This window comes from Dama dama, chromosome 20 (assembly GCF_033118175.1).
Source record: "Dama dama isolate Ldn47 chromosome 20, ASM3311817v1, whole genome shotgun sequence".
NCBI lineage: Eukaryota > Metazoa > Chordata > Mammalia > Artiodactyla > Cervidae > Dama > Dama dama.
Genome location: NC_083700.1, coordinates 92,560,535 through 92,585,414, shown reverse-complemented (window position 1 = coordinate 92,585,414; position 24,880 = coordinate 92,560,535). Strand labels below are relative to the sequence as shown.

The following is a 24,880-nucleotide window of genomic DNA, read 5'->3' as shown; positions in this document are numbered from 1 at the left end:
ACATTCTTACCACTTAGCCATGGACAACCATCAATAATTATAATGACATACTATAATGTCAATGTCAAAATTAACAGTTTATAAATAAGTGTAAGTCCCTATATGTAAATAATTTTTTTCTGAAGGGTTCACTTAAAAAACAAGTTTTGCTATTTTCTGGTTATTTTTGAAGTTTCATAATCCACAAAGCATTTTCCAAAGGCACAATGTTTAGATTGTGGAATAATTAGACTCAAGTGGCATCTACATAAACAAATTGTTTAAAAATGTTACTGTCTTCTGCAAAGAATTCCTTTAGACTAAAGTATATGACGGTGGTGCTAAGAGAGAAGTGGTAATTATTATTATGACAAAATATAATATTATTCTGACAAATGTAATATTTAGAACATAAGAAAACATAATTAAACTCCTAGCCATAATCATTATTTGGATATTTATTATTGTAAGATGTTTACAAAATCCTAGCATCTTTTTAGCCCTATTTATTTTACAAATAACTCACTTCAAAATTCTTGAAAATTCTAATTTTTTCCTTAAAAAAACTGATTAGAACAATCAAGATTGTGGATAAAAGTAGCCAAATGGCCTCCTCAATGATAAAATTTACTCTCTTAGAAAATAATCACTGGAAACAAGATAGAGATAGGAAAGGTTTCAAAATTTACAATAGGAAATTATTATGAGTAGATGTAATAGTAATTAAAAATTACAGACTAGGTCTTTTCTTTCAGTTTTTTATGGCAGTGAAAATTATGAGAGTGTTTAAGAATAGAGTGCTATTAATATTAACTATAAAAATTAACTTTTTAAAGTATAGGTCTAACTATGGGAAATGCAGTTATAAAATTAAATAAAATGATTAAATCAATTTTGAAGTATATGTAATTTAGGAAAAAAATTTTTGTGTTTGGGACATTTCATTAGCAATATCTGAATATTTGTATTTTTTTTCATCAAGGAAAAACTTAAGTCAAATCAAGCAGCATAAAGTTCCTGATACTGATATAACATTATCAAGAGAATGCTGATATTATCTGGCTTATGACATTAGTTCTGCAAGTGAATGCAAATGATTCACAAAAATTACTTCCATGGATACAAAGCATTTGATTTCTGCTTAATATCACTGCCAATTAGGCTGAAAGTGGCAAAAGAGAGAGGAGGATATAAAACTGACAATTCAACTGCCACTTACGGAGTCATCTGTGGCAGAAGTTGGCCAGCCCTCCCATAACTGATGGCGAACAGGGATACTCGTGAGGTCATACACATTTCTCTTTACCTATAAAAAGAAAGAAAACAATTAAAATAGGACTTCCACATGACTTATGATAGCTGCTAGTCAATTTATGGGATACATTTTGTTTCCTCTGTTCTATTCTAGATTTAAAACAAGAACTTGAAACTAGGAAAACACAAATCATAAAATATTTTATTAAAAAAAACTAAATCATCTACGCCAGCCCTTCAAGATGCCAAAGGGAAGAAGGCCAAGGGGAAGAAGGTGGCCCCGGCCCCGGCCGTATTTTTTATTTAAAAAAAAAAAAAAAAAAACTAAATCAAATTTAAAAACAGATTCTCCATGAAGGTTAAAGGAAATAACAGTTCAAGCCATATTCTCCTACCTCACCCTGCTGATTATTTTTATAATCCTGGATGGCTTCAAGTTTCTTCAGTCAAAAAAGGGTAGTAGTTTCTTACCCAACAGGGTGAAAGGAAAAACCTGGAGTTTCCTTCACTGTTTTATGTACATTTCAAGGATACAATAACTTAATAAAGCTGTACAGGGTATATTTTTTTGAAATCACCCCAAATTAGAAACTATTTTAAGAAAATATTTATTAGCTGAGGGCTATCCATTAATATATTATTTAGGCCCTTCCCCCAAAGAAAATATAGTACTGATAGTTTTTATTTTAAATAAGATAAAAGTTGAAAAACTATTTCTTTCAACATTTAATATTATACTTTGAAACTACTTATTTATTTATAGCCATACCACACAGCTTGTGGGATCTTCTCCACCAGGGATCAAACCTGCACCCACAGCAATGAAAGCATGGAGTCTTAACCACTAGACCGCCAGGGAATTCCCAATACTTTTTAACTTCAAAGGAGAGGACACAAGTGATTATCAGAATGAAGTGTTGGAAGGTTAAACTCTTATTCAGTAATTATCATATCCTTTTTTAGCTTTTTTCTCTAAACAGGTTACAAAAATTCTTTTTCTTTCCATATTTCCAAATAAATGATCAAATGGTAAGAATGAGTAGATCATCCATCTTAGCTAACTCTTCATGTAAGTTCCGGGATTAACATATTGTAACAGTGAAACTAATTTTGAAATGTTGCACATAATACATTCTATAATATGATTCCCATGTGGAAAAGAAGCAGTGTTCATTCATGTTTTTAAAATGCAGAAGCCTGAAGTATCACATGGTCCAACTGCAGCATTTCTGTATCACATTACTGTTTATTATACATAAGCATATCTAAGTTACACTTCCAGTGAAATGGAGAAATATATTCACTGGGGAAAGAAAGAAACAAAACAAAACCTGGAACTCAATCTATTTTTATCTCTAATGTACACCTGTGAAAAAAAGACTTAGTAAATGAGAACTGTGGAGCTTGGGGGCATGGCTTGATCCCCACTCAATTCAAACAAACAGCTTTTTTCCCCAAGATTCTTAGCAATGGCCAGTCTACCATGCAGTATTTTGTTTATGGTCAGTCACATCAAGTTTGGAAATTTTCGTTAGTCATTATCAACCCAACAATTTAACCAAACGCAACTGGACTAACCTCTTTACCACCTGCACTAGCTAAGACTATTCTGTCATGCTTAAACATTAGTACTCTTAAGAAGAAAGGTGTTCCATAAAGCCAAAGTATTATTATTATTGTTTATTAATAAAAGAAAGGGAGAGGACAGAAGATGGGAGTATGAGGAAACTTTAAGCCACAAGGCAAAAAATTCCTTTCTTAAAGTTAGTTTTAATTATGTTGTCTAGAGACACCAAGGGTCAGCAATTATTCTTGAAGGTAAAAGGGAAGGCAGGGCAAATATTTACATCTGTTGGGAAGGTGGCAAGGCTACCTCTGCACTGGAGAATATACACAAATACTATGAGTGAATATATAAACAAATAACTCTGGAGTGGCATTCTTTAAATTCCATCTTAATTCCAAAACATAACAATACGGTATTATGAAATAAACAGTATTTTTCTTCTTTCATTAACTCATCTGTAACTGCACTGAATGAATAACATTCCTTTGCTATTCTAAGCCTGAAAAGCATGTTCTGGCTATAGTGTTATGTTGGTATAAAGCACAACGCCAGACTGATGTGCTGAACAAAAGTGATCAAAGTTAGAGTAATGTTAGCCATTGCACAAGTATTTGGCTTCATTGTTCTCTCCAGAATGACATCTGTTAAGCAACTTGTCATAGAATAAACTGGTTAATGCAGAAAGAACTTGGCTGAGAGGGTACAACATAAAGCATATTAGGCTAATGTTTGATTGTTTCAATGGAAAAGCTAAGTTCACAGTGTTTCTGAAATTAAGCCAAAAGAATCTTGTGTTAAACCATAATCACTAAACAATATACCTGAAAACAAATTAGTTTTTCAAAAATAATTTCATGTTCATCAGTGCTAAAACCATAGGCAGATTTTACTAGTATATGGAAGAAAGACAAGTAATAAGACAGCAAAGGTACAAAATGAGTGATGGTTTTATTAATAGAGATGAAAAAATTCTATTGTCTTTATTGATGACTTTAAATTTTTGTGACAATCCTGCAGGAAAGAAAAAATCAGAAATATATACAAAGTAAAATTATTCTTTTAAAAAATTAGTAATCTAGGAAAGCTGAAGGGCAAAATATACCTAATTATAAAATGATGCAGATGGATTTAAGGTCATCATGAATCAAATGCAGGACAGTTTTCTCAGAGAGAGAAGGATGAAGGAATGGAGGAAGGAGAGAGGAAAGACTAAAAGCAAGGGGAGAAGAGAGGGGTTAGAGGGGGGGGGAAGATTGGGAGATTGATTGATTTGAGAGATTTAAGACCTCTTCAGAGAGGCAGAAAGAACACACACACAGGCTAAGTTGCTGTAGCTGGCCTGCTCAGCTGCCATTACTGTGCTACTTCTGATGGAGTTTCATCTTCAGAGATTTGTGTTAAATTCCAGTTAAGGACAAGTGGCACTTCACAGGGTAACATTTCCTAAGGGCCCTTTTGTCTTACATACTTTCTTTGATCAGCTTTGGCTCAAGAGCATTCTGAATCTTCATAATCTTTTCAATTCTTGTTATGCATTAAGCTCTAAATCTATGAGATTTTAGGCTGCTGAACTACGTAAATGCTTCAATTAGTTCTGAAAAAATTTAATGAAAGTTTTGATTACCAGCTGAACATTAAAATTATGTTACAAACTACACTGTATTTGGATCAAAGGTTCTAGATTGACAACAGATTTTCCACAGCTTATTTTCCAGATTTTCTAAAAGAACAGTTTCCTTTCTCCGCCTTCAGTTGTTTGTGACTAAGAAAAACATATTTGAATCAGATTACCCTGAAACAGTACAGAATTAAAGCAGTATTGATTCATTTCCTTATTAGTGCTTTTCACTGTTAATAAACATCTATTTATATATAATAAATAATGTAAGCAATGATCTCCACTTCAAACTTCATATTTCCTCACTGTGGAAACTTCCATGATACACACAGCACTGGGAAACAAGATTATTACGACCTGTTCAATATAAAATTATATAAGACATTCATCTCCCACAAAGCTTTGAGTTCCATACATTTTTAAACAGTTTTATACTTTGGTTAAATTTTATCAGAATTTCTTAGAAAATAATTCTTAGAAAGTTCCTCTTCTAAAGGCTAGATTTTGAGGTTGAAGTTTTAGATTAGCCTTATATGAGCCGTTTGCAGCTATTCAAACTGAAAAATATAAAAACTGGTAGACAACTTTGTCAGCTATATTTTATAGCAAAATGTTGTGAACTATATGTTAGACACACTACTGAAAAATATTTTAAGGAATTTTAAATTTCATTCAGGTATTATTCAAGTGAAAGAAGATTCTGATGATGTTATACAAAAGTCACAAAATTTGAGTTACTGTGGCATAATAAGAGACAGAAAACTAGATTTCTAGTCCCAATTCTACCCAGCTGTTACTGTGGTGCAAACTGGCAGAAACTGAGACCTAGCTTATTCAATATTAGAAGAGAACAAAATGAGCTCATTGCTAACTTTCTAAGCTCTAAAATTCTTTGATTTTTTTGAAAATACTGGAGTTAATCCTAGGTAAAGGAAAAGACAAGCTAACTATATTTAAGATATGCAAGTAAAGAGGGAAAGTTTAAAACCATTAAGGCTAGAAAATGAAAGAAAAATAGTAAAGAGTTAATAAATACAACCCGTCAAAAAGGAAAACTGCAAATAATTTCAGTTAAGAAATCCAGACATATAATAAACATTTTAAGTGAATTTTTTTCTTGAGTAAAGAAAAGTCTTAGTTTTTGCTTTTAATTATACTAAAAAGTCTTAGTTTTGTTTTTTTTTTTTAAAGAAAGACTCAATAATATTTTTCCCCCAAGAGATCTGATTTAAAAGTAAAGCTTACTGGTTTACTTACATACTGGTTTCCCAAATAATTATTTCATGAACCAAACAGGATAAGTGTTGCCTGAATACTAAAAGCGGAGTGATACAACTGCAAAGTTCTATTAATTTATTTCAGCATTTGAAAAGTGTTGAAATCTGGCCTATGAATTTTTACATATCAAATAGTTTAAAATAGCAAAAAGAAACAGATACAATACTGAATTGCCATGGGTTTAGAACAGTTATCGGTTTGTTAGCACTTTAGTTTCTAGATTTTCTGAATTAAGAATACCTTGACAAACTACAGCCCTTACAAAAAAGCACCCTGAAACTACATACATTTATCTCATTCTCTTATCAATCTTAGAAAAGAAAGGCCTTTGGAAATATTAGAACCTAAGCTTATTCAAATGTTAAAAGTATCAAAATCTGAATTGCAAGTAATTCACACCATCAAATGATGTTCCAGTTGAGTTTGCTAAATAATAACTGCACCAAACAAATAAGTATCTGTGTGTGATTAAAATAAGACACACAGACCAGGCTTAGTTCCAGTTTCTTAGCAATCACTGGTGCTCAGAAAGGCTTATAATAGGAAACCAATCACTTCTGATCCAGATTGAGTTTTGAACATATACTTCATATCTAAGGACTTTTTTCTTTTTTTTTTTTTTTAACATACTGTACACTTGATGCAGTTGCACATTGATCTGTTTTACTATGATGCAAGTTAAAAATCCTCCTAAAAATACTTCTTGAACAAAAACACTTGAAACCGGATGGTGCAAGGGGAATGAGAAGGTGGCATCAGTAATCAAATGTTAATTAGCAAGCTTTTTTCCCCTCTTCCCTCAGGGCTGGCCTGTGTTAGAGAATTCAAATCAGAAATCAATGCTCCAAGTGTTTAACTATTACTTCTTCTCATTAACCATTTAAGAGACTCAGCAATTCTTTCCTCATAAAAAAAGTAACTCGAGACATTTCTTTTTTTCAAATACAATCTTTCCAGAAAACAATGAAGATGTTGTTTGAAGAAAACTATAAAATTGGTGGCTTTCCATCAGGCTTTGGACTGCATTCTGTTCTATTAAAACATTTTTTTGGCTGTAACTGAATTCTTCATTCCAACAACTGTAACTAAGTTTTGCTTTGTAACATACTTTAAAAACTTATTTCACCTCTTACTTGTCTGTAAAGAAATCTGACAACCGGCATCTTAAGCAATTACTGGGAATGATGACAATAAAGCTAATCAAATATGGAAACTAGTTTGAATGCATATAGTTAGACGGATTTTATCCAGCCTGATAAACTATCAAGGGTAAGATTTAACACTTTCAACATGATTATATCCATAATATCCTATTCTAAACATTTGGTGTGGGTGAAAATGATACGAAAATTGCAGTGGTAGATCATAAAATAAATGAACTAATGGTCATAAAGTTATTAAAATTAATTCATATATATATGTATATATATATTGAGTGTTCTTGCCTGGAGAATTCCAAGGATAGAGGAACCTGATGGGCTATAGTCCATCAGGTGGCAAAGAGTCTGACATGACTAAGTGACCATATATACATCTTTAATTAAAGGATAAGCCTGGATTTTAAAAAAAGATAGCTTGTAAAGAGTGAAGAAAATGTTTATAAACGACCAAGGTTAAGTATGTCTCACAAATAGAAAAGATGCTAAATTTTAAGTCTTTTGCGGGGAGGGAAAGGTTTAGAGAAATTGTGAAGTTACAGAAGTTGAAATTATAAACACCACCACCACAAAGGGGAGCAATCATTTTTCTGTATTTGTGACTCTAAATGTGTGGTGCCTGATACTATTAGTATCACCTGGAAACTATTAGAAATGAAAATTCAGGGAATCCACCCAAGGCCTAGTACACTGGAAATGCTAGGACCCTACAGTACATGTTCTAACAAGCACTCTAGGTAACTCTTACCAAGATTTGAGAGTTACAGGCTCTCCTAGATGGCCATGCCTTTCTAATTTACTGATTCTAGAGTTCTTTGAACTCCTGCCTGAGGTAGCTAGTCCTTTTGAAAATGAACATGATTAATAATGATTTGTTATAGAAATTCTAGAAATGCTATCATTTTTATGGTGATAAAATAATTATTTTTATTTTTAGTCTAACAAAGTAATGAGAGATGGTACTATGTCACTACAGACTGCACAGCACTGAAATAATTGATAAATAGTAATCTTCATCATTGAAAATCTGTATTAATCTTCAGTTCTTCTGCCTTAAGTGTTATTGCTTATTGGCTATAATATATATTTGGGCATTGCAATAAAACTGCAAATCCACAATAAATGATCTACTGGTCATACTAAATAAACTCGGGAGGCACCTGTACCTGTCAGTTGTATTGAGGACATGCCCCTGAACACCAGAGAACTGTCTGAAGCAAAGGAAAGACTAAACAGTTTCTGGTTTGTTTTTTTGGTCTCTCTCATAGGCAAGCTGAAATAAGACCCATAGGAAAAACAGTGGGAGGTTAACCTCATATCAGTCAGTAAAGACCTTATCCTAGAAGGGAGTATTTCCTCTCTGTACCTTATGGAAACAATGAAAGAGCGAAAGCTTTCCAACAATAGTCTAATAGATACCAGAGAGGTGAATGTTTTTTATTGTCCTCAATGAATAAAACATCAGGCACTCACTAAATGCTCTTAAAATTTCTCCTTTTAAAATGAAGCAAATTAATTTAAAAATTCTTCCATGAAGAAAAACACTAAGTAAAAAGTCAATCTTAGAAGTAATGAAGTAATTATAAGAACATTTTAAGGAGTCCTACTTTAATCTTAAAATGTTTTTACAAAGTTCAATTTTATGTACAACTTTAAAAATTGGTCACATAAACCAAGAAATACTTGTATATCAGCAACATTTTGATTTTTAAGTCTGAACTTTAGTAGATAAACCATTTGCTATGTCAGAAGCACTATATGAGTTAATGTTTAAGGACATAATCATACATGTAAGCCAAATATTTAACTACAAAGATATTCACTGCAGTCTGTTTATTATTACACACACACATACAAACAATTGGCACAAATTTAATATCTGATAATGAGACAGTTAAATAAATAAATACCATGCAGCTATAAAAATGATGATGTAGAACTAGGGTCAGCAAAGTGCAGCCTATAGGCCAAATTCAGCCTGCTGTTTGTTTCTGTAAATGAAGTTGTATTGGAACACCAAGACCTCCATTTGTTTATATACTGTCTGTGGATGCTTTTGGCACTACCATGAGGGCAGACTTAGTAGATGCAACAGAGATCACATGCCCTGCAATGCCTGAAATATTTATTATCTAGCCCTTTGCAGAAAATGTTTACTGACCCTACCTAGAAGAATATTTAATAACATATAAAGTTGTTACGTATTAAAGAAAAACCAAGTTACAAAATTATGCCCATTTCTGTTTATTAAGTTATACACATACATATATGAAAATGAAAAGTGAAAGTGTTAGTTGCTCACTAGGACTCTTTGCGACCCCATTAACTGTAGCCCCCCAAGCTCCTCTATCCATGGAATTCTCCAGGCAAGAATACTGGAGTGGGTTGCCATCTCCTTCTCCAGAGGATCTTCTCTCACCAGGGATCAAACCTGTCTCTCCTGTATTGGCAGGAAGATCCCTCACTGCTGAGCCACCAGGGAAGCCCACCTGGCACATGACTGTAACGTGCAAGAACTCTCCACTAAGACCACTTACACGCACTCTAAATGGTGAGCATCACACAGTAACAAAAGGGACCAACCAAGGTTACTCTCTCTCATAACTCAGCCTTTTCATACCTGTTGTGCTGTAACAGGCAACGAAGAGCAGTTACAGGCTGTCAGTTTTGTACTCTAAGTGCTGCAGAGGAAGGACAACTACAAGAACTGTGACTTATTGTTTCAGTGACTGAATGCTGCCTTCACAGTAAGAGGGCAGCTCCTGGTGTCACACACAGCTGGGAAAGAAACAGCAAGATAAAACATATTCAAGGAAAATAAGTCAAGGTTAAAGAAGAAGAATACTTAAAACAGTAAAATAAACTTTATCGTGTGAGGGTTGGCAAAGACTTCCTTATATAAACTTTTGCTGAATGCCTTCTGAGTTTCTACCCAACACTAATGTTAAGAGTTTTGTCTGGAATAAAACTATAGGAAGACTACTGCTTCTACTTTGTCTATATACAGTAAGTAAATCAATTACGTCCTATCTTGTTATTCCAGTTTTTCCTTCTCTCAACAACTGGGCACTGTTGCCAATTTCTCTTCTGTGCTTTGGATCTGGACAAGTGAAACTCTGATCAGATATTTATTTGCAACCTCATTAAGTTCTAAAATGAAATTGCATCTATAGGGAAGATGATATAGGGCAATGCTATTAATCTATTCTGCCAATTTGTTTTTCATAGAACTATATTTTCTTTTATATTTTACACACAGATAGATTAAACTACTTGCCTTGCAAATGTCATTCACTTAGTTAATGCCTAAGTCAAGATGATAATGCAAACTTAGAAATATCTTTTTAATCTATTTCTTGTTAACAAACTTTTTTTTCCCCTTTAAAGAACCAATGCCTCTATAGAAACCAAAATTTTTCAGATGCTGGCAACCTTACTGTTTTGGCGAAGACTCATCTTTATATTTTGATAAAGACTGTGTGTATCCTCCCCCACTCTGGTAGCACCAACAATGATGCTTAGACATAATGTTTATGTTTGCTTTGCTGCTTTCTGTTGCCTATCCAGGACTTTGCCTTTCTCTGAGATGCTGAAAAAAAGTGGTGGGAACTATCAGCAATGGAACCTCAGTCTATAATCAGGTCTCTTATAATTTTATCTTTTCTTGTTAACAAAAAAATTCAAAAAACAAAGACAACAAAGGGACTTAGTGTTGGGGTCTGCCATGAATACTAAAGTGCCTGGGGGTGTGGCTCATCAAGGGAAAATAAACCATTCAAGTCACCCACATCAAGGAGAAAGTTTGGGAACAACTAGGCCAGTGTTTGCATTTGAGGCCCTGGAGTCAGGAGACTTACATTTCCCTTCCCTCTGCTTAACCAAGGCACCAGAGACAACCTATTTAACCTCTCCTTTTGGAAATATTAAGCAGTCACCAAAGAACAGCTCTGTGAAATATTTTAAAATGAGTCTAGTCAGGTTTTCTGATTTTAACTTGCTATTCTCCAAGATCAGCTTAATGCTGGCATTACTTTCTCTGAGAGAAATGTGGGTGGGAGAGCAGGAAGTATATCCTAAGAAAAGTAGCTGCCTTGGCCAAGAGCAAAGTTACAAAGCCACCAAAATCACAAACCTAGTTAACTGTAATGAATGAGGAAGAGTTAGAAACTGGTTCCAAATAACAATTTAAATAAACCTTTCAAAGTGAATTGACATCATGAATGAAAATCTAACATAGTACAATAAACTTTAAGGACTGATGATGCCAATGCTCAGACACTCCATACAATTGGCTTTTAATTAAGGCAGTTAAAATCGCACCCCAATGATTTCACTGTTAGGACTGACCCTGAAATGTAAATGCAATTATTTTATAAAAAATAAAACAGGGATACCTTAGCATCATCTCTTAATGTATTAAGATCAGACAATCTTTAATCACATGATTTATTAAATAAACAGCCATCCTAAACAAACAGCCTGAAGTCTCTTGTTTAAAAAAAAAAATTTACTCCTATTTATTCATTAACAAAGCTATTGCTTAGCTCATCCCTGCCATAACCTACTCTATTCAAAACCATATGGGAAAGGACATTAAAAAACCGCCACAAACCATGGACTTCTGGTATTAGTGCTACACATTGCATACCCCTATTCATTATTCTACCTCCCTTGTTTAATCTATCATTAAGATTCAGTGACCCTACACTAAATTTAAAGCAGATCCTTCCTTCCTCCCATGCCTAAATTCACATACTTTTCTAGTTGGGGATGCCCTCAAGTATTAACAACTCTACGGGGTTTCTCTAATCTCAGCTCTGAACTATGTCATGCTATAGAACCAAGAAATTGCTGTTTTACATCTCTAACTATGAAGCCTTCCATAAAAAAAGGACCATATAATTTACTTAATAAGATAAAGGGAGAAAAATCACCATTTAATAAGTATTTTTTTTCATTGACTATAGTAGAAAAGGCACATGGAGACATTATTATACACTGTGTTGTCTTAAAAGTGAATAATACTTCAACTGTATTCATCATTGAATTTAGAGTTTTAAATAATGACGAAAATGTCAGGTATTGACTATCTTAATAAATGGGAAAAACATATTGTTTTAAATTTATAGTTGATAAAATAATCATTTTGGGGGCAAAGAGATTTCATGAAATTAAGCGAGATAATATTTCTAGGACATATTCAATTTCATTTTCAAATTACAAACAAAATATCTAACATACAACGTGACAAAATAAGGGATAAGGAATTGTGTATATGATAGCCTACCAGCTGCTAACAGAACTTTTTGTGATGACAGAAATGTTCTGTATCTGTCCTATCTAATAGGGTGGCCATCAGCCCCATGTGGCTACTGAGCACTTAAAACACACCTAGTGTGACTAAGAAAAATGACTTCAAATTTCATTTTAATTAATTTAAATTTCCATATGTGGCTAGTAGCTACCCTATTAGACAATGGATTAAGAAAGTAGAGAACATAGACCCACACAAAAATGCACCATTGATGTTCACTATACTATATATAGGGCTTCCCTGGTGGCTCAGTGGCAAAGAATCTATCTACCAATCCAGGAGACGTGGGTTTGATCCCTGGGTCAGAGAGATTCCCTGGAGAAGGAAATGGCAACTCACTTCGGTATTCCTGCCTGGGGAATCCCACGGACAGAGGAGCCTGGCGGGCTACAGTCTATGGGGTCACAAAAGAGTCAACACAACTTAGCGACTAAACAACAACAACATACTTTATATACAATGTATACTATGTATACATACTATATATTTAAAAATGCTTTAACACATTATTTCCTTACAGTCTTTTAGGCATAAAGGTAGAAACATTGTGCTAAACTAATTTTTCACTTATTCTTTTACTATTTTTAATAGGAACTATATGCATTAGTACCACAAAAGTGAAAGAGTAATGACAGAATACATGTAATCATAACTTGAGAAAAAGAGCAATAATAAAATACATAATAATTAAATATCAATGATAGTAAAAATACTCTGTAGTTAAATAAGTTTATAACTCACATAGCTGCCACATTATATTGGTCTAATTATTTATCAGTTCATGCATTCATTTACAAATGGTTACCAGGGAACAACTACAATGATGTAGATGTTACTAAAATAATTCATGTTAACTGTGCATCTGGCAGGTTTTTTTTTTTATTTAAGTGAGTGATGATTCAAACTTAATCATTCTTTTGGGAGGAATTCATAGGAGGAGAGCGGGAAAGATAGGTGTAATGGATGCCATAACAGTACCAGTCACACTCTGCCCCTTATTGACTCAGTAAATTCTTACCAGCATCTACCACTTAAGTCATTACAACACAGCAAAGAAAGTGGTGGACAGACAAGATGCAGACTTCCACATTCCCTTAAGGAACCAAATCTAGTTGAGAAGAAAATGTGTAAATAGTTATGTACAACTCAAATACACTTGCTACAGGATTTTTATTTTAAAGGTAAGATCTTTATTTTAAAAGTGAATAACTGAACATATGAGTGAAAAATTACAGATGGGACTGAGAGTTAAGATATACACATAAAACTCTTGCCTCCTTACAAAAAGCACTTCATTCCTTATATTAAGTGCTAAAAATTAGGGTGTCAGTGAAAAATATTTTAAAAGAAATACGTAATCTACTGCTAACAAAGTGCTAGGAGAATCTCTCACTGAACTTATAAGCAATAGATAAACATGTTCTAGTTTAAAAAGTACATTCACTGAGTGCTAGTAATTCATGAGCATTCATTTAGTTGGCTACCCAGTCAACAAATATTTATTGAGTGTCTACTAAGAGGAAGGCACTATTTTGTAGTGGTTACTGAGAAAACAAAGTCTCTGCCTTCACAGAGCTTACATTCATTCTATATAGTAGGTGTAAGGTGAAGGGAGTGGTGAGAAAGGAGAGAGAAAGAAATATGAATATATAAACAAGATAATTTCAGAATTAGGTAAGTTCTATAAAGAATGACATTAGACTCCTTCCAGTCATTCTCTATTTCTTAGATGGGTTGAATCCTGAATGAGAAGGTACAGATCCCAGAAAGAATGTTCCAGGCAGAGAAAACATGAAATGCAAAGGTTCTGTGAGATGTTTTACATGTGTGTATATATTCTCTAACTTTTACTATCAACTTCAATGTAGCTTTTATTTATTTTCTTTACAGAAAATGCAACTGAGGGTAATAACTCTTCAAGTAAGAAGCAGAAGCAAAACTCAAAAGGGAAATTATGAGATGTGAGGCACCTTCTCTTTTTTAACTATTTATGATATTTCCCTCCAAAACTAAAACTAGACAAGTATTCCAACACATCATTACTCCACCCCCTTCTTCTTACCAAAGAAATGTTACCCACACTTTTCACTGACTTGGCTAACTCTTCCTTCACAGATTTGGGACATGCATCAGTACAACTAAATAAACATAAATCCCAAATTACTGTCAGGTATAAATTAATAAAGTTTATTATACTAATACTAATTCAAAGGGATATTTCAGAGTTCTGATCCAAGATTCCTTGTCTTCAAACACAGTTGGGTGTTGTTTGTATGTTTTGCTTGAGTGGAAAAGATATTGCCATGCATTCCAAATCAAATGGCAAGTGCATTTGATCACATTTTACTTTTTGTCATGTTTCAGTGCACTACACCAGTAGTGAATAAATTTGAGGATGTCTAGTTTTGAAAATGTGGCAGTCTAGTAACCACATCCAACGAAAGCCAGTTATTTCAGAGCATCATTCTCTGACCATCTCCAACATTACCATTACTTCCTCATGCTGTAAATTGAAAAAGGTGATGGGAATAGTTGTTGTTAAAGCACAGCTAGATCCTCATCATTGGGGCATTTTAAAGTAGATCGAATAAACCTTCTATACTTGTTTATGCTTAAGGTTCTTTCAATCACTCATTCATTCATCAAACATTTGTTGAGCGCTTTCTAAGTTACAAACAGGCTTCCCTGATGGCTAAGACGGTAAAGAATCTGCTCGCAATGCAGGATATATTCGGGTTCGAACCCTGGGTTGGGAAGATTCCCCTGGAGAAGGAAATGGCAACCCGCTCCAGTATTCTTGCCTGGAAAATCCCATGGACAGAGGAGCCTGGTAGGCTACAGTCCATGGGGTCACAAAGACTCAGACATGACTAAGTAATTAACAAAGTTACAAACTCTCTGTCACAGAGCAGCTTTCTTAAACACAAGTATCTAGTAAAGCAGACAGAAGATGAATGAAATGTAATGGACAAAGGGCATTCAGCTTTAGTCCTGAGGAAGCAATATTCAGGTGTTGAGGACTATGGCAAACAAGACAGCATGCCTCTTGAAGGAGGCAGCTCTACTCCAGAACAATTCATTACTGCCACAGAAACTCTGGAGTTCAGTATTGCTGAATTTTCTGATTCTTTGAGAAAAGCTAGAAGCCAGGAATCCTGTAATGTTTTGCTTTATCTTGAAATGTGAAGCTTTTAAACTTTTAAATGTTGGCAACCAGTTCAAATTTAAAACACTCTGGGACAAAAACAGGTAGCTGAACAAAACAGTGTTGTATTTAGTAGCTGGCAGTTGCAAACTCTGCAGGAGAGATATGAAGATAGAGGTGATACTCTTGCCTTTAAGAAAGTCACAGCCCAGTGAATATCTGTCACACTCAGAAACAAATACTCATGGTACAATGTGATAAGTATAATGGTAAAGATATCAATAAAGTATTAGGAGGGTAGAGAAGAGACAACTATAATAGCTGCAACTATCATTTATTGAGTACCAAGGCACTGATTACCCATTTTGCATGTGTTACTACATTTCATGCTCACATCAACCTTGTGTATACAGAAATGACTTTATTAAAGTGGCAGACCTAGATTTGAACTCCACTCTTTCCAACTGTAAAAATCTGTTTTTGTCCTACCATATTACACTAGTACCCATTGCTCTAAGTAAAAGTCTTAGTTTCTAAAGAACAACCACATGAACATGCGAAAATGAAGCAAATTACTTTTTCACCCATTCTACCTCATTCCAGAAAAAAAGAGAAATCTTTTTTCTTTTCAATGTAACAATCACGCTGGAAGATACTTATAAAATGCATTCTTTAAGATGTAATTTTCAGACATTAACATTTGAGTTGTAATATATTTGCATCATTAGGTTTTATCGAAAATGCTGAGATTCAAGTGTTTGAAGAATTACATGTACTCAATATGCAATAAATTTAATTAATTTATTTAGCAGATATTCAAATAGTACTTATAGGCACTAATCTAAGCACTTTGTAAATGTTAACTATTTTAGTGATTTTTCTTTTATAAACCATTTTACTGAAGTATGATTAAAATATAAAAAGCTATACATATTTAATATATACAACTTGATGAACTAAACCTGTGAAACTATCACCAGAATTTACATCATAAATCTATCCATCACCTCCAAAAGTTTCCTCCCACCCTCTTTATTTATTATCATTATAATTACCATTACTTTCTGATAAAAACACTTAACATAAGATCAACCCTCTTAGCAAAATTTAAGTATATAATACAGTACTGTTAACTATAGACACTGTGTTTTACTGTAGATCTCTAGGATTTATATATTTTGTATAACTAAAACTTCGTATCCTTTCACTAATACCTTCCCATTTCCTTCTTCCTCCAACATCTAGCAACCACCATTCTATTTCTGTTTCTATAAATCTCATTATCTTAGATTCCTTATATATGTAGTATCATGGAGAATTTGTCCTGTGTCTATTTCACCTAGCACACTGTCCTCCAGATTCATCCATGTTACTGCAAATGGCAGCATTTTCTTCTTTGTTAAGGATGAATAATATTCCATTATATTTATAATTTATCTTTATTTATTATTTATTTTTAATAATCTATAAATATATTATTACTATTTTGTTTACTCATCTAGAGATAAGGCATCTGAGGCACAGAGATGATATGTAACTTAACTGATATCACATAAGTTCCGGAGGCAGTATTCTGGTCCAGGCAGTCTGGCTCAACGATCCATACTTTTAACCACTATGTTCTTCTGCCTCTCTACATTTTATTCCAGTAATGATATATTGAAAAGGGCACTAAATTAAACACTACAACATATCCTTGCTCTAAAGCAAAATTAACAATGTGAATCAAGGGTGGCAGTGTCATTGTAGTTTAACCATTACTATACACATTAACTAATCACCACTAATTCAATAAATACTAAAATAACCTGACTTGGAAACTACTATAGTATCATTAAGATAATGACACAGAAAGAAAAACGTTTACTTTTTGAGTAATTAAGGAAATGCATATTAAAACAAACACCATCACACCTTTCACTTCAGTTCAGTTGCACAATCATGCCCAACTCTGTGACCCCATGGACCACATGCAGTATGGCAGGCTTCCCTGTCCATCACCAACTTTGGAGCTTGCTCAAACTCATGTCCATTGAGTTGGTGATGCCATCCAACCATCTCATCCTCTGTCACCCCCTTTTCCTCCTGCTTTTAATCCTTCCCAGCATCAGTGTTCCTTCCAATGAGTCAGTTCATCGCATCAGGTGGCCAAAGTATTCAAGCTTCAGCTTCAGCATAAGGCCTTCCAATGAATATACATGATTGATTCCCTTTAGAATTGGGGCTTCATCTCTTTGCAGTCCAAGAGACTCTCAAGAGTTTTCTCCAACATCACAGTTCAAAAGCATCAATTCTTTGGTGCTCAGCTTTCTTTATGGTCCAACTCTCATATCAATACATGACTACTGGAAAAACCATAGCTTTGACTAGACTCACCCTTGTCAGTAAAGTAATGTCTCTGCTTTTTAATATGCTGTCTAGGTTTGTCATAGATTTTCTTCCAAAGAGCAAGCATCTTTTATTTTCATGGCTGCAGTCACCACCTGCAGTGATTTTGGAGCCCAAGAAAATAAAGTCTGTCACTGTTTCCATTGTTTCCCCATCTATTTGCCATGAAGTGATGGGACCAAATGCCATGATCTTTGGCAGTTGAATGTTGAGCTTTAAGCCAATTTTTCCACTCTCTTCTTTCACTTTCATCAAGAGGCTCTTTAGTCCTTCACTTTCTATCATAAGGGCAGTGTCATCTGCATATCTGAGATTACAGATATTTATCCCAGTGATCTTGATTCCAGTTTATGCTTTATCCAGTCCGGCATTTCACATGATGTACTCTGCATATAAGTTAAATAAGTAGGGTGACAATATACAGCCTAATGCACTCCTTTCCCAATTTGGAACCAATCTGTAGTTCCATGTCTGGTTCTAACAGTTGCTTCTTGACCTGCATACAGATTTCTCAGGAGGCACCTAAGGTGGTCTGGTATGCCCATCTCTTGAAGAACTTACCACAGTTTGTTGTGATCCACACAGTCTAAGGCTTTAGCATAGTCAATAAAGCAGAAGAAGATTTTTCTGGAACTCTCTTGCTTTTTCTATGACCCAAGAGATGTTGGCAATTTGATCTCTGGTTCCTCTGCCTTTTCTAAATCCAGCTTGAACATCTGGAAGTTCACGGTTCACGTACTGTTTGAAGACTCACTTGAAGAATTTTGAGCATTACTTTGCTAGCCTGTGAGATGAATGCAATTGTGCGGTAGTTTGAGCATTCTTTGGCATTGCCTTTCCTTGGGATTGGAATGAAAACTGACCTTTCCCAGTCCTGTGGCCACTGCCGAGTTTTCCAAGTTTGCTGGCATGTGGAGTGCAGCACTTTCACAGCATCATCTTTCAGGATTTGAAACAGCTCAACTGGAATTCCATCACCTCCACTAGCTTTGTTCATAGTGATGCTTTCCAAGGCCCACTTGACTTTGCAATCCAGGATGTCTGGCTCTAGATGAGGGATCACACAATCGTGGTTATCTGGGTCATGAAGATCTTTTTTGTATGATTCTTCTGTGTATTCTTGCCACCTCTTCTTAGTATCTTCTGCTTCTGTTAGATCTATACCGTTTCTGTCCTTTATTGTGCCCATCTTTGCATGAAATGTTCCCTTGGTATCTCTAATTTTCTTGAAGAGATGTCTAGTCTTCCCCATTCTATTGTTTTCCTCTATTTCTTTGCACTGATCACTGAGGAAGGCTTTCTTATCTCTCCTTGCTATTCTTGGAACTCTGCATTCAAATGGGTGTATCTTTGCTTTCTCCTTTGCTTTTCGCTTCTCTTCTTTTCACAGCTATATGTAAGGCCTCCTCAGACAGCCATTTTGCATCTTTGTATATCTTTTTCTTGGGGATGGCCTTGATCACTGCCTCCTGTACTATGTTACAAACCTCTGTCCATAGTTCTTCCGGCACTCTGTCTATCAGATCTAATCCCTTGAATCTATTTGTCACTTCCACTGTATAATCATAGAATATTTGATTTAGGTCACACCTGAATGGTCTAGTAGTTTTCCCTACTTTCTTCAATTTAAGTCTGAGTTTTACAATAAAGAGGTCATGTTCTGAGCCAGAGTCAGCTCCTGGTCTTGTTTTTGCTGATTGTATAGAGCTTCTCCATCTTCGGCTGCAAAGAATATAATCAACCTGATTTTGGTATTGACCATCTGGTGATGTCCATATGTAGAGTCTTCTCTTGTGTTGCTGGAAAAGGATGTTTGCTATGACCAGTGCCTTCTCTTGGCAAAACTCTACTAGCCTTTGCCCTGTTTCATTTTGTACTCAAAGGCCAAACTTGCCTGTTACTTCAGGTATCTCTTGACGTCCTACTTTTGCATTCTAGTCCCCTATGATGAAAAGGACATATTTTTTTGGTGTTAGATTTAGAAGGTCTTGTAGGTCATCAAAGAACTGTTCAACTTCAGCTTCTTTGGCATTAGTGGTTGGGGCACAGACTTGGATTACTGTGATATTCAATGGTTTGCCTTGGAAACAGAGAACATTCTGTCATTTTTGAGACTGCATCCAAATACTGCATTTTGGACTCTTTTGTTAACTATGAGGGCTATTCCATTTCTTCTAAGAGATTCTTGCCCATAGGAGTAGATATAATGGTTATCTGAATTAAATTCATCCATTCTGGTCCATTTTAGTTCACTGATTCCTAAAATGTCGATGTTCACTCTTGACATCTCCTGTTTGACCACTTCCAATTTACCCTGATTCATGGACCTAACATTCCAGGTTCCTATGCAATATTGTTCTTTACAGCACCAGAGTTTACTTCCATCACCAGTCACGTACACAACTGGGTGTTTTTTTTCGCTTCGGCTCTGTCTCTTCATTCTTTCTGGAGTTACTTCTCCACTCTTCTCCAGTAGCATATTCGGCATCTACCAATCTGTGGTGTTCATCTTTCAGTGTCATATCTTTTTGCCTTTCAATTAGGAAAACAACTAAAAATACTGATATAACCCACTGTTTGGCACGAATACAATGTAACACTCATACTTAAGAGTGCTGATGGGTGAAGAAGTAGGCAAAGATTTTTTGAGGGGGGCAATCTGGCAATATCTATCCAAATAAAGTGAAAGCAACCTTTAACAGAAGCCACTGCATTTCTAAGTAGCTATTTTAGAGAAATCCACACAACTCACAAAGTAGGACTGTCATCTTTTAATTTTTAGACTCCTGAGTTCCTGAAAATATTATTTATTATTTTATTATTATTATTTTCCATGAAAATATTATTCATGTACTTTTTGAGTAATTAAAAAATAACATTATGATGGAAAAACTGCTGTTTACTTCTCAATCTCAAACTTAAGGGATACTTTCTTCACTTAATTTCACACTAGTAGATTTTAAAAAGTATGAATTATGAAACAAATCTAGGCCACATATGTAGACTACAAAATGAAAATAATTAACTTGTATGTTTTCATAACTTAAGACTATTTGAGACAGCCACTATCCATTCAAAATTAAGACCTGACATCAGGCCCTTTCCCTTCTATAAGCAGCCTTAAACAATCCCCAACCCCCTACCTCACCCTATAAGATATTTTAAAATACAAATCTAAAAGCTGCATTAAAAAATGGAATTTCCTCAATCTCTCATAAATCCAAATAGCATTAGCCTCATAGACAAGCATACAGGGACTGAGTAACCAGGCAACTCTATACTATTGAAACCACAATGTCATTTTTATTTAACTCACGGGTCAGGTAATGTCAAACATATATCTAAAGGCAAATTCACTAATGTTTGACCAGGGTATTATAGGGACTCCTTTTTAACTCTAGCCTACACATTTCACGAAATTCACTGATTCTTAACAGTTAAAACAGAAGTAAGCAAGAACTAGACAACCTGATAAATTAAAATTAGTTGCTTTTTAAAAAATACATTTTCCTACAGCAGATTCTTTATCTACCAAATATGATAAATCAACACAGGGTACAATTCTTTGTAACTGATAAATGTGGCAACAAAACTACAGAGGGAGAGCAAGCCAGTTCCAATTTGTTAAAGGGTGCAGTTATAAGGTTTTAAATATCAACTTCATTCATTTATTCCTTCATTCATTCAACTATTAAATGCCACATGTTCTATACATTACCACATCCCTCAGTATCCTTATTAAATATATAATATTATTTCCACTTTAAAGATGAAAAAAATGACATCTAAGGACTTGTCCAACTGATATACCTGTTTATCCACACATTTAAAAGACAATGAAAAGGTAACAGCCAAAGCTAAATTATCATCACATTCAGTCCTCTTTATTTCTAATAAATGACATTACCATGCACTCAGTTACTCAAGTCAAGATTTCAGGAATCATCTTTCATTTTCCCCTTAATCTCACCATCCATTCCCTTTTAACCCATATTCAAAACACGACTACCATAATCTATTAGCTGGACTACGGCAAGAACCACTTCACTAGTCGAGATGCTTTCACTTTCATTTTCTGCAATCCAGTCTACACACAGAACAAAAACAGTATTTTAAAAAAAATAGGTCATATCATTTCTCTATGTAAAACTTCTAAAAGCATCTCATTATGCTTAGAATGATTTGGTCCCCACTTACTTTTCCAAATTAATAATTTATCCTATCTCCCATCAAATTATTTGTTTAAAGATGAATATATGACCCAAGCTGGGCCATTTAAATCAGCAGCAAGAATTCTGCTGTAACCATGAGAAAGAAAAACTTCACTGAAGTTAAAACTCAGAGCTCTATAGTAGCCACTGTATCAGTACTTTGGAAGCTACTGACTAAGAATAAAAATATTTCAGAAGAAAATAGAAGCAAGAGATGGACACAGAGAATCATTTATGCTGACTTGTACTAGACTCACATCACTTCATTTATTATTCAAACATTAACAACTTACTATATGCTAAGCATATGTGTTGTGTGGACCCTGACAGGATCTGAAGATAAACGATATCTTTTATATATATATATATGTATCAGAAAAATAATGTTTCCTTAAAACGCAGTTACTTTCATGCCTCCACACTTTTTCCTCTTGTCCCTTAGAAAATTCTTACTCATTTTTAGAAGTTCACCTCAAATACTGCCTCCCAAGAAGGCTTTCTTCAATCCTGCAGGTAAAGTTAATCCCAGTTCCTACAATTCTTCAACACACTTCATTATAATACTTACTAAATCATCTTTAATATGTATAGGTTTATCTCAGAGAGTCCACATGCAAACTATCTTTGTGCTGTCGGCTGTCAGAATGGTGCTTAGAATGTGGTAGAAGCACCAGGAGTATGTGTTGTATATATATGTGTGTGTGTATATTACATGGGGAGATGTTTATACAAATGTCAGAAATTGCACTAGTATCAAAAGAAAGTAATTCTATCTCTATGAAAGATTAGCAATAGTTTTATAGAGGTGGCACTTTTCAGCATTGATCTTAAAAACTTTCTAGGTATGGACATGGAATGTAAAAACAATGAGAGCAGAAACAGTGTGAGTAAACAAAAGTACAAGGACTTGAAGAAGTGTGTGTCAGAATGCACAGCAGCCCGGCGCAGTCAGAACCTCTGGTGAACAAGGGAGAATAAAGGTGAAACTGTTACTAGCTCGTTACAACACTCAGACATGAAGAGAGCAATTATCATTATGATGTAGATACTGAGGGGATAGAATCAAGCATCAAATGGGTGTTGAATTAGACTTTAAATTGCTACAGAACACTGTACAGTAAATCCCCTACATGTGAACCTTCGAGTTGCAAATTTTCAAAGATGCAAACATGCACCTGTATGTCAGCTGCTGTACTGTACTACTGTACTTTTCAAGGTACTGTACTGTAAGATTAAAAATGTTTTATTTACTTTTTGTGTGTGTGTTTTATGCATTACTGGTACGAAAAGTATTATATATCTATTACATTACAGCACTATATAGCCAATTGTATTAACTGGGTACCTAGGCTAACTATTTGTATAATTTGGACTAATAAATGTGCTCTCAAAACATAACTCATTTGTATATAGGGGACTGACTGTACCAGATAAGAGTAATATATACGAGTAAGACACACCCACTATCCTCCTGAAACTTACAATGAAAGAGAGTAATGGATACAATAAAAACAGAGTTTCACACAATCCAGGCAATAATACATCTTAAAATAACATTATAGCATGTATTGAGTGCTTATTACATTTTAAGCATTGTTAGGAGCTTCAGATACACTAGTAAAGTTAACCTGCATAACATACCCGAGACTGATCATCATCTCAGAGAGAAGTAAACTGAGGCAGGAAGAGGCTAAATAACTCCCAAGGTCACAGAGTTTCTAAGTGGAGGGTCTAGTACAAAGTGTTACATCAGTATAGGAGGCTGAATTTGACTGGAAATGTTTCTTAGAGGCAGTAAAACTGTGTTGTAGATATTGAACTAGGTGCTTGGATTATGCCAGGGAATGGAACAACATGGTTTTACTCCCGTGAAGCCTACAGTCTAATAGGAAAGACAAGTAAACAAATATTTAATTACAACTTGTGATCAATCCTATGAGGGAAATAAACTAGATTTAGTAATGGAAACTAACAAAAGAGTGGAAACCTACTTAGACTGGGGGCGGGGAGGAATGGTGGCAGAGAATGTCAGACAATATTTAAACTGAGACCTGAAGAATAAAGAGCCAGTCATAAAAAGAATGTTTCAGACAGGACAGTAAGAGGCAGGCAAGAGACTTGTGTGTTTAAGTAAAGAAGGCAATGTGATAATTCTCAGTAAATAATTTCATAGTAAATTTATACGTTATTTCTATTAGTTACATTTCAATTTAGTATTGCTGAAAACATACTGCTGATTAACAAACTCATAACTCTATGTAATTAAAATGTAAAGTACATAGTAGGAAAATAGAAAATAAAAAATACTGGTAACTGCCGTATCACTCCACATGTATTTGTAGGTCACAGATATTCTGAATGAAAATACTAAAAAATAGTTCTGTAGCATCTGAACCATACATCTTGGCAGTTAATACATCTAATAACAACATCAAATAGATCAACAATATATTCCATATAAGATTAATGTCCTAAACAGGAATAAGTTCTAGAGCCTGGAAATTATATCTTTGCTTCAAAATAAGTAATGTTTTGCCTTGAGATAAAATCTAGCTAAAAAAAGGAAAATAATTTTCACTGCAATACAGCTAGTACACATAGTAGGTGCTCAAGAAATCAGTTTTGTTTCATACCAAATTAATGACGATACAGAATTAGGTAATGTTAAAAGATTAAAATAATGTCTTCCAAGTTGAAGCAATGTCAAGCTCTGATGGTGTACAACAGAGTGGTAATATGGATAGCTAATTAATGTTTTCTAAAACTAGTGTTCAAGTGTTATGACAGTTTTATCACTTGAATTATATTTTTTAGTCTGTTCCCTGCTATACATTATTTAGATTTTATCAAAAGTATGCCTCTGAAAGAGAAGTTATAATGCTCTATCACATTATTAAGAAAACACTTTGAAAATCAACAGATTATAAGAACTTTAAAGCCAAAAGTGACCTATGGGATAATCTAGTCAA

General features: G+C 34.4%; 1 protein-coding gene across 3 annotated transcripts in view; it reads right to left on the bottom strand.

The window, feature by feature from the left end:
• The window catches only part of FAF1 (Fas associated factor 1), a 494,313-nt gene that overhangs the window by 221,753 nt on the left and 247,680 nt on the right, over positions 1-24,880 (bottom strand). For all 3 annotated transcript variants that reach the window (XM_061121934.1, XM_061121932.1, XM_061121933.1), the window contains exon 8: positions 1,199-1,285. In XM_061121934.1, the coding sequence (XP_060977917.1) occupies positions 1,199-1,285 (87 nt within the window). The remainder of the gene's footprint in view (positions 1-1,198; positions 1,286-24,880) is intronic.